Source organism: Spinacia oleracea, chromosome 4, assembly GCF_020520425.1.
Source record: "Spinacia oleracea cultivar Varoflay chromosome 4, BTI_SOV_V1, whole genome shotgun sequence".
In the NCBI taxonomy this organism is placed as follows: Eukaryota; Viridiplantae; Streptophyta; class Magnoliopsida; order Caryophyllales; family Amaranthaceae; genus Spinacia; species Spinacia oleracea.
Genome location: NC_079490.1, coordinates 136,415,272 through 136,426,724, shown reverse-complemented (window position 1 = coordinate 136,426,724; position 11,453 = coordinate 136,415,272). Strand labels below are relative to the sequence as shown.

The window sequence follows — 11,453 nt, the reverse complement described above, 5'->3', positions numbered from 1 at the left end:
GACCCTATTTTCAACGCCTGGGCGCTGGAAATACCAGGGTACGTGTTTTTTCCTAATTCTTTGTGGATTAGAACTCTGCAATTCTATCTTTCCACGAACTCTTCCCTATAAATAGACCCCTAAATTCGACGTGAAAAGACAGACGACACAACACACAATTATATTCTGAGTATTGACTCCAACCCTTAGCCTAAGCCTCTCGCTGCGAAATTGTTCACGCGTTCTGTCGCAATCGATCCATAAATCGAACAGAACGTATCCTGTCCCATAATTGAGATTCGTTAAATAAAAAGGAGAAATAGAAAAGTCAAAGTGGTTAGTTTTCTGAGAACCGTGACGCACCTCTCAAGGGTGCGTCGTAATGTGTCCCTTTTCGATGATTTAACTGCTTTCCTCACCCTTTTTATGAACTGTTAAACTAACTAAATCTAATTGTTCTATCACGCCAAACAAATATAATATTTTTGGGAAATCGGATCATCATGCTAGGCCCCTTAATGCTATTTAAATCAGATAATCACGATCGAATTTGTATTATATGTTGCATATTGCTAAAATCAATTCAGATTAGCATAATAGTTAACGCATGTCCCTTCAATTATTTATGCTGAGCTAGTAAGGATATCCTGCCTCTGGAGTTATCGACGAGCGAAGTACTCCTCTCGGTAGTTACAGTCCCCCGAACCCTCAATCTCTACCTTGCGGGTGTATGTTGAGAGATCCCCACACCAGAGATCACAAGGGAACCTACGGCCGTCGTGGTCAAACATAATTGCACTCCCTTTATGTCACGATAACCGGGTTTTGTCAGTTTTTCTCATTGTCGTTAAAAACTGAATGGCAACTCCTATATTACTAGTCAATTGGGTGTATACTCACAGGAAATCCAATTACACTTGATTGAATAAAAAGAATCGTCACACCCACGAGGGACGAGGTCACGCATTAGCCTCGTGCTTTTTCGACCCCCTCACAGTGGCGACTCCACTGGGGATAGTGAAGGAAATACTCGTGCTTGTAGGTAATCAAAATAGGCGAAGGGTGAAACGATCCTACCCCGCGTTTATTTCCCCATCAAGTTGGGACGACCTGAAAATCAGCATATTAATGTGAACGGGCAGAACCGCATAACGAATCTCGGCTCCCTCGGGAATTGGGACTAAGGATACCTTTTTCCGCCAATAGGGGGGTGCATACGCCGCGCATGTTTCCCACTCGGTACTTGTGTAGGTAGTACACATATCCCGAACCCAATCGCTCGCTCATTAGGTCCCTCTCGCCTGCATGCCCCCTTGGCTTGCACTTGCGGCTTGGCCTCTTGAGCGAAATTCGTCTATTGAAGACACTACCTCGACCGGGGCATGTGTTGGATCTACGATAGAAGCGGTACCAAGACAGGCGCAAATAAACTACCCATAGAAGCCTATCATAAACTATGTGACATGTTTAACTTTCAAATCCATGTTTGTAATGTAGTTATGTGTAGAGAAATATGTGATTGTGTGTGACAAACTATCCCGGAAAACCAACGACCTTAAAAATTGCCCAAATGTTCATAGACTAATTTGCCAAAGAGTTATACCGAAACACGTGTTCCGCAAACCCGAATGATCGCCACAAAAATAAGCGACGCTCGGGATGGCCTGTAACGAATCCCACAAACGCTGCTACGCGTAAAGGACGTTATTAGGCAAGCACGCAAATCGAAGTCGCATAAACAGGAGACAGAAAAACGAGAACCAGCCAGGGACGCATTTTCAACGCCCCTGGCTGGGCGCCAGAAATTCACACACCCCTCGCCGGGCGCTGAAGTTGCTGCTTGGCCTTCTGGTCAGGCGCAGCAGCCTCGGTGCCCGCGCGAAAGGAAAATACGTAGCGCAAAAAAAATGTTCATAAAAAGAATTGCTACGAGGGCGTAAGAAAAGCACTCGATTTCAAAAGCGACTCGCGAAAAAAATTAATAACTCTTTGCGTCGTTGTTAGGCCTCCTACGACGGTAATGCTCGACACTAAAAGTCGACCATGCAAATAATCATGAATGTCACACGGGCAGAGATTTTCGAAAACATAAAGAGTTCAAAGTGCACACATAGCAGTCCAAATATACTAGTCCGACTTAAGGGTAGTCATAGAATGTCTAAAAAACCGACTCACGAAACAAACTAATGTGTCTCCTACTCCACAACAATAATGCAGGGCCCCTGAGTACTTGCCCGTGATAGCCATCAAAGAACGCGATGGAAGAAGCATGTCCCGAACATCTATACCTAGAGGTCGCACAAACCCAAGAGATGCATGCTCTGGGACACGACCCTTTACGTTCTCAAAGGCCACTCGTCCCAAAGAACAATGCTATGCCAAAAACGTTGCCCAACTCACACGCTTTCGGGCTATTGTTTGGGTTAGAAAAGAAAAGAGCGAAGAAAGAAACAGAAATTATGGCATTAGCTCTCCAAGATGAAGTGTTCGATCCTACTAAATTGATCGCTCCATCACCCTCAAAAGATGACCAAATCCAACGAGGGTGGCGCAAGACTTTCAAATGGACTAATGCTCGTGGGATGAAGTTCAAGATATCTGCGGGAGAGGGTCCGATGTACGAAGAATTAGAGTCTGAATCCGAGTCTGACTCCGAGTCCGAACCTAGCAAAATTGTAACCCCTCCCATAAATAGTTTAGACCCGGAAATCTCTACTCCGGGAGATCTTTTTGATGTAATGCTTCATGACTTTAATAAGATAAACAAAACTTTTGAGTATGTGCCGCTTAAAAATCCGAGTAATAATGCAGAATGTCTCGCCACTAATAAGCACGAAAAAGAGCCAGAAGAGGAATATACCGAACTCATAAAAGCTGTAAGTGAACAAGAACTCAAAACTCCTATAATCGAGGACACAGAATCGGTAAATATTGGAACAGAAGAAAATCCTAAAATTATTAAAATTGGCCTCACCTTAACTCCCACTGAAAAGGCCGATCTAATCTCCACTTTGCGGGAATTCGAGGGTGTCTTTGCTTGGTCCTACGAAGACATGCCAGGAATAGATCGAGAAATCGCTGAGCATAAAATTCCGCTAGATCCCAAAATGACGCCAGTAAAACAAAAGCTACGGCGGCTCAAACCAGAGATAGCCTTGAAAATAAAAGAAGAAGTCACTAAACAATTAGACGCCGGCTTTATAAAAGTCTCCAACTACCCAGAATGGGTGGCCAATATTGTCCCCGTAGCTAAAAAAGATGGACGAGTGCGAATGTGCGTAGACTTTCGAGACCTCAACAAAGCCAGTCCTAAAGATGACTTCCCTCTACCTCACATTGACATACTAGTAGACAACACCGCAGAGCACGCGCTCCTCTCCTTTATGGACGGGTACGCCGGATATAACCAAATACTCATGGCAGAAGAAGACATGGAAAAAACAACTTTCATTACCCCTTGGGGAACATATTGTTACACTGTAATGCCTTTTGGTTTGAAAAACGCGGGGGCCACCTATCAAAGAACAGCCACCACGTTACTCCATGACATGATACACAAAGAAATCGAGGTCTATGTGGACGACATGATCGTCAAATCTAAAGACCGGCACGGTCACCTCCCGGCACTTAAAAAGTTCTTCACCCGAATCTTGAAATATAACATAAGACTAAATCCACAAAAATGTGTGTTCGGGGTAACCTCGGGAAAATTGCTAGGATATGTTGTTAGTACGCGAGGAATCGAGATTGACCCATCTAAGATCAAAGCCATTACCGAAATGCCCCCACCAAAAACTGAAAAACAGATAAGGGGCTTCCTAGGAAAGCTGCAATACATTAGTAGGTTCATTTCCAAGCTTACTATGACTTGTGAGCCAATATTCAAAAAATTAAGAAAAGAAGAAAAGGTCGAATGGGATGAACAATGCCAAACTGCCTTCGATAAAATCAAAGAATACCTAAGCAAACCACCCGTCCTCTCCCCGCCTTTGCCTGGAATCCCTTTACGCCTATACCTAACCGTCACGGATATTGCAGTGGGAGCTATGCTCTCACAGTGTGTACATGGATCCGAGCGAGCCATTTACTACTTGAGCAAGAAGTTCATACAGTACGAGACGAGATACACAGAACTTGAGAAAACCTGCCTCGCCCTCGTCTGGGCATCCAAAAAACTCAGACATTACCTATTGGCCCACACTGTTCATATAGTGTCACAACTAGATCCCTTAAAATACATGTTCGAAAAGCCCGCCCTAAATGGTCGCCTGTCCAGGTGGCTAGTCATGCTCTCAGAATTCGACCTAAAATTCATGCCAGAAAAAACAATCAAAGGAAGAGCGGTAGCCGAATTCCTGGCCGAGCATGCCACGAATGAGGAAACCACGGAAGCTTACCTCCTCCCCGACGAGGAACTTCTAATGATACGAGACGACTATTGGACACTATACTTCGATGGCGCGTCCAACCAAAAAGGATGCGGTGTCGGAGTTCTCCTAGTCAGTCCCGAAGGGGCCCATATACCAATTTTCGTCAAACTTGACTTCGAGGCCACAAACAACGCCGCCGAATACGAGGCCTGCATAGTTGGGCTAGAGGCCGCGGTTAGCCTCGGAGTCAAACATCTACAAGTCTTCGGCGATTCTTCCCTAATAATCAACCATATATCCAAAAGATGGAAGGTCCGAAGCACTAGTCTCTCAAAATATCAAGCTCACCTAGACCAAATAGTCGAGCAATTTGAAAAAATCGAGTATACGTACTTTCCAAGAGACGACAACCAATTCGCGGATGCACTAGCGAAGCTAGCTTCAATGCTCAACATCCCGAATGAATGGGACGGAATGACCCTTCGGGTCGAGCGAAGGAAAGAGTCGGCTTATTGTTGTGCCCTAGACTCCGAACCTGAAAACACCGAAGAAGAACCATGGTACACGGACATCCTTCGTTACAAAACAAGTGGGGAATTCCCCCCAAACACTTCCCCGCGAGCACAAAAGGCCCTACGCCTCCTCGCTTCACAATTTAGCATAATTATGGGAGAACTGTACAAATACACGCCGAATAAAATCAAGTTACTTTGTGTCCATCAAAACCAAGCCCAAAGACTAATGGAAGAATACCATAACGGCGTGTGCGGACCCCATATGAACGGAAAAATGCTATCCCGAAAAATATCCCGCTTAGGGTACTATTGGACCACTATGGAAATTGATTGTCATCACTTTGTAAAAACTTGCCCAAAATGCCAAATCTTCAGTAACCTTAACCATTTGCCTCCCTTAGAACTATACACCTTCACTTCTCCATGGCCCTTTTCCACCTGGGGTATAGATATAATCGGCAAGGTAACACCAACAGGCGTAGGGGGACACGAGTACGTTTTAGTCGCAATTGATTACTTCACTAAATGGGTAGAGGAAGTCTCCTATGCAAAATTAACGGCCAAACATGTCGCTCAATTCCTAGAAAAGAACATATTCTGTCGATACGGGGTTCCACATGAAATCATAAGTGACCAAGGTTCCCACTTCAGGGCCGAAGTCCAAGACCTGCTCGAAAAATATCATGTCAAACACCATAAATCCTCTCCCTACAGGCCGCAAATGAACGGCGCGGTAGAGGCGGCCAACAAAAATATTAAAGTCATAATCGAAAAAATGGCCGAAAATTATAAGGATTGGCCCAACAAATTACACTTCGCATTATGGGGCTATCGAACCTCAATCCGCACCTCCATTGGAGTAACACCCTACTCCTTGGTATACGGAATGGAAGCAGTTCAACCGGTCGAGTTGGAAATTCCCTCCCTCCGGATCGTCCTAGAAAGCAAGCTACCCGAAGTCGATTGGGTTCAAGCTAGGTACGACGAGCTCGTCCTTTTAGACGAACGGAGGTTAAGAGCTTTACATCACGTGCAAGTGTATCAAAAGCGCATCGCAAGGCAATTCAACAAAAGAGTCAAACTTCGAAATATCAAAGAAGGCGATTTTGTATTAAAAGAAGTCCGCGCACCTACTACGGACCCTCGAGGAAAATTCCGGCCTAACTGGACAGGACCATATTTTGTAAAGACCACCCTACCTGGCGGAGCAGTCCAACTAGCTGACATAGATGGAGCGGAATTCGCTAACCTCACGAACTTAGACCAATTGAAAAAGTACCATATTTAATAAAATTTCAGTCCGGAGTTAAGGCATCTAATAAAACACATTAAGGCTCATAAGCAAACATTCTGCGCATTACTCTAAGCAAACGGCATAAAACTCGATAAAGTAGAAAAAGCGAAGGACAAAACTTCAACGCCCAGGACTGGGCGCGGTTATTTTTCACGCCCAGGCCTGGGCGCCGATATTTCCTTCGCCCTTGATCGGGCGTCATTTTCTCTTGCCACCTATCCTCCCGCTTCTGCAAGTGTTCATACTCCTTTTTCTAAACCTCAAAAGAACCACGAACACTTGGGGGGGAAGCAGATGTGTAATGAACACCCTTTCTCAAAAAAAAACCGCCCTCAAAAGCTAGAACTACGCGCGACCTGATTCTGACAAGATACGTAGGCAACCTTATCAAGGATTCGGTCCAATAAAAATTAAAAAATAATAAAGTCATGCAACGCATCAAGAAGAAAAGATATTGCAGAGGGCACTCTACCCTAACCCATGCACGGGCAAGACCAAATAAAATGAAAAAAAAAGCCACAAGAATTTTCAGGAACAAGCCCAACAAAGGAGTATGGCACGAGTCGGCAAAAAACAAAAAATAGTGAACATGCATATGTAATACCCCCAAGTAGTTCGGTTAGTCTAAAAATATGTGTGCACTCTTGTATGAACTCATTATTTTTACGAAAGTCTTTCCCTTTTCAAAATTCGTCGTTGGTTTAGAAAGCTAATATTGCTATAATATGTTAAAACAAAGCCCACGGAAGGCTCAAAACATTCTTGCACCAAAAATCGCAAAAAAATATATATATACATGCGGAATACAAGAATGAATATGTACAAAACAAGAGGTAAGCCTAAGACTCGTCATCGGCTCCATGTCTCCAAGCCTCGTCGGTCCATCCACTCCACTCCCCGTGGTATGAGGGCCCCCAGCCAGAATCACCCCAAAAATGAGGTTGTGACTGCAACTCGGGGCTAGGCTCTCGGGCCACCGACACGGAACGTCGCCTATGCTCCGGCTCGGATCTCTCCCCGGAAGAACTCACCCCCGCGTCGGAACGGGGATGCTGTAGGGGCGAGTGCCGGGCCCTCTCTCTCTCACGACCGTGTCCCCCGCCCGAGGGACCCGCGTCATCGGCCCCGGCGCGTCCAGCACCCGTCTACAAGAAAAGACAATAAAAGATAGTGAGTAACCGGAAGCCAAACAAACGGTACAGATCAAAAAAAGAAGGGCACATTACCCGAGTAGAGTGGGGGCTCCTACAAGAAAGTGCAGACCGGGCTCGAACCAACGCGGACTTCAACCGGTTGATCACCCCCACCATCGCGTTGGCCGTACGGGCCGGAACCTGAAACAGGAATGTCAGTAAAAAAGAGAGAAAAAAAATATATGAAGAGTGCACAAATAAAAGGTGCATACCGCCTGTACTCCCTCAGGGAGCGGAGCATGGAAAACCCGGTCTTCCGGGAAAGTCTCCACAATCTCGGATCCACTCTCTCCGGTATACGAGATCCAAGCATCGGGAAGCACCCATCCCCCCAACGAAGGGTCAGGACACTCCTGCACAAAACACAGTAGGCATAAACACATGGGCACGAGCATGAAAACACTAAAATCAATACGAAAAGAGAAGGCAACTTACAGCGCCAGGCTCCGGGAGACGAAGAGAATCCTGGATAAATTGGTGATAGCTAGCTCCCTCTATCACCAACTCCGTCGCCGGCACGCCAGTCCTCGAGTGGACCCTCCACGACTCGCCTATCGAGCGAGTAGACAGCATGGTCGCAGGCGGAGGCCTAGGCACCGAAAAAGCCCCGACCGTCTGCATACGTACCCGCTCTCCCAGGTACCAGACAGGGTCCCAGCGGCGAACGAACAAGACCCGCATCTGGCTCAGGGCATAACTATCCCTGACCGAAGCATGGGTACCCCTAAAAGAGAGCCATGGGGTCCAAACCACCTGTTTTTGTACAAACACAGTCAGATCTCCCACATAGAAAATAAAAACGAAATACGAGATAGAGGATAAGATTCTGTACATGCTCAGGGTTCCCGTCCCGGATAAGATCCCACACGGTATCGGGCGGTGGACGCACTGTCAGCTTCTTCTTCCAACCCCAACGGCGACCGGCAGGGAACTCCAAAGGCCTCTGCCTCTTTCGGGGAGCCAGCCAAGGTAAGTGCTCAAAGGCCCACAGCTGCAAAAAGAAAGGACAATAAAACATTAAAAAAAAAAGAGGCCCGGTAAAAGCGAGAAAACAAAAGAAAGTCTAGGCACATACCTCGATCAAACGCGGCACTCCCGCTAATGTAATCACAAAGTGACGTCTACTCCCGCTTGTGTGACGCACTCCGTCTAATACTTTGACCATCGTCTTACTCTAAGACTCAGTCAAAGTGGGGGCTAACTGTAGACACCTACTTTTGTCCCCATTCCCGAAAGGGAAAGGTTCGATGATGAAAGCATAAATCTCCACTTGACAACGCATCTCCTATAAAATAAACGAATCTCAATTCCCCTTTTCATTTCACCCGAAACCTACTATTTATGGAAACCTGCTAAAAATAGTAACTGCCGTAAAAGGTAGCTTCTAAAAATGGCAAATCATAAAGGATAGAAACCTGTCAGAATTAGGTGTTGCATTCCAACATAAATCCTGAATGAGATAGAAAACTGCGAGAATCCTATTCCTAATATGATTCGGAAATAAGAGTTACGTATTAATTAAAATCCTAACGAGCCTAGAGTTCGTAACGGGCCCAGACGCATTCCGTCATGAAATTGATACGCGTTAAAAGACTCGATTAAGTCTCAAACTCTACGGATTTCAGGAATCCGAATCTGACTAAAGAAAACAGCCCAAACCCTATTTTCAACGCCTGGCTCAGGGCGCCGAAATCTTCGGCGCCCAGGCCTGGGCGCTGGAAATACCTGGGTACGTGTTTTTTCCTAATTCTTTGTGGATTAGAACTCTGCAATTCTATCTTTCCACGAACTCTTCCCTATAAATAGACCCCTAAATTCGACGTGAAAAGACAGACGACACAACACACAATTATATTCTGAGTATTGACTCCAACCCTTAGCCTAAGCCTCTCGCTGCGAAATTGTTCACGCGTTCTGTCGCAATCGATCCATAAATCGAACAGAACGTATCCTGTCCCATAATTGAGATTCGTTAAATAAAAAAAAGAAATAGCAAAGTCAAAGTGGTTAGTTTTCTGAGAACCGTGACGCACCTCTCAAGGGTGCGTCGTAATGTGTCCCTTTTCGATGATTTAACTGCTTTCCTCACCCTTTTTATGAACTGTTAAACTAACTAAATCTGATTGTTCTATCACGCCTAACAAATATAATATTTTTGGGAAATCGGATCATCATGCTAGGTCCCTTAATGCTATTTAAATCAGATAATCACGATCGAATTAGTATTATATGTTGCATATTGCTAAAATCAATTCAGATTAGCTTAATAGTTAACGCATGTCCCTTCAATTATTTATGCTGAGCTAGTAAGGATATCCTGCCTCTGGAGTTATCGACGAGCGAAGTACTCCTCTCGGTAGTTACAGTCCCCCGAACCCTCAATCTCTACCTTGCGGGTGTATGTTGAGAGATCCCCACACCAGGGATCACAAGGGAACCTACGGCCGTCGTGGTCAAACATAATTGCACTCCCTTTATGTCACGATAACCGGGTTTTGTCAGTTTTTCTCATTGTCGTTAAAAACTGAATGGCGACTCCTATATTACTAGTCAATTGGGTGTATACTCACAGGAAATCCAATTACACTTGATTGAATAAAAAGAATCGTCACACCCACGAGGGACGAGGTCACGCATTAGCCTCGTGCTTTTTCGACCCCCTCGCTCATTGTCACATAATATGCATTCTTAGACTAATATGCCCTTCTTTGTCTACCCATTTCTCACTTGAAAATAATATTAATTTTCGAAATTAATTAAGAAATAACTCTTAACTTTGTTGAAATTATTTAAATTAAAATCGAAAACTAAAAAGAATTATTGATTAATTAAATAAATATATAAATAAATTTCGGACAATTAAAAAAAAATCCGAAAAAAAAATAAAAAGAAATATTCGAATAAATAAATAAATAAGTAAATAATTAAACTAATTCGGATAATTAAAAGGGATTCCGAGATTATTAAAATAAATTCGAATTAAATTCGAAAATTTCGAATAAATAAAAAATTTCGGAAAAATTAATTAATTTTACGTAATAATCCAACTTTTCAACTCATTTCAAACGACCCAAAATAATTGATATTTGACCTTTAAAATATTGAGTACTCAAAATAATACGTTTTGACTTTAGGAAAATAATTTTCGAAAATCCTAAAGTTCCACAATCGTAGTTTAAGGATTTACCACTTTGCACTATTAGTTAATGCAAAGCAGCACTCAAACTTGAGCTCTGATACCACTTTGTAACACCCTAATAATTCCTTGCTTTTATAAAACCATTTTCCAACTTAGAATAAAGGAATTTCTAAAGCATTACCGCCACCGTGATAACGGTTAAGGCTATTACCAGAATTACGCAGCGGAATTAAATGTCAACTATCTTTTAAAAACCATAATTTATGAAATATTGAGGCCTCCTACAATTTGGAACCATAATGGCCCAAAACCCAAAGTATAAATAATTCAAACATAATTAAAATATTAAATAAAATAGTTTCAAAGAACGAAAGCATGCAACTCTCTCAATCATCCCGAGCCACATGATTTCGATCGAACTTGATCTACCAACCTGCTATATTATTCTACTCCCCAATAATGCAAGTGCAAATGACGGATCATCATAGGGTCATTAAGGCAAAGGCCATGACCAGAAACACAAAAAGCACGTAGTCAGCAAAAGTTGAGTACTTACAAGCATAGAGTAAATAAAACTAAAACATGCATCACTCACTAAGTACTAATCAACATGCAAAAGCCATATAATACTTAACAAACAATCATGAGACACAAGACTCGACTCTTGACTCGACTCTTGACTCACAATTTAATTAGAATAAGCTTTGAACGGGCCAAAAGAATAATCCACTAAGGGAAAAGGTGATGGGAGCCAACCATACACCAAATATAATAATAATAAGATCGGGCCATACCGACGGAATTCCTGCGCATAATATAAATGAAAAAACGTCTTGTATCATTAGTAGGAGTACGAGCTTTCCGGCAAGACTCCCCCTATTGTTCATACTCAAGGTATATACGTTCCAAGAGTTTTGAAGCTTGTTCCGGTTGCATTTTACGTTTATTAATATTTTAATAAAG

General features: G+C 43.5%; 1 protein-coding gene across 1 annotated transcript; it reads right to left on the bottom strand.

Moving 5' to 3' along the window:
* Positions 1-6,861: 6,861 nt before the first annotated feature.
* Positions 6,862-7,684, bottom strand: LOC130472328 (uncharacterized). Its single transcript, XM_056842974.1, has 3 exons — positions 7,564-7,684; positions 7,385-7,492; positions 6,862-7,303 (listed from the first exon to the last, which is right to left on the bottom strand). Exons 2-3 carry the CDS (start codon positions 7,466-7,468, stop codon positions 6,998-7,000), a joined length of 390 nt encoding a protein of 129 aa, XP_056698952.1. The 5' UTR covers positions 7,469-7,492; positions 7,564-7,684; the 3' UTR covers positions 6,862-6,997.
* Positions 7,685-11,453: the final 3,769 nt, after the last annotated feature.

Bases quoted from the DNA above. Each gene is read 5' to 3' on its own strand.
- LOC130472328 (XM_056842974.1), bottom strand. From the start codon at position 7,468: ATGGTGGGGGTGATCAACCGGTTGAAGTCCGCGTTGGTTCGAGCCCGG. The intron at 7,304-7,384 runs GTAATGTGCCCT...CTTTTCTTGTAG, and splicing joins GGAGCCCCCACTCTACTCGG to ACGGGTGCTGGACGCGCCGG.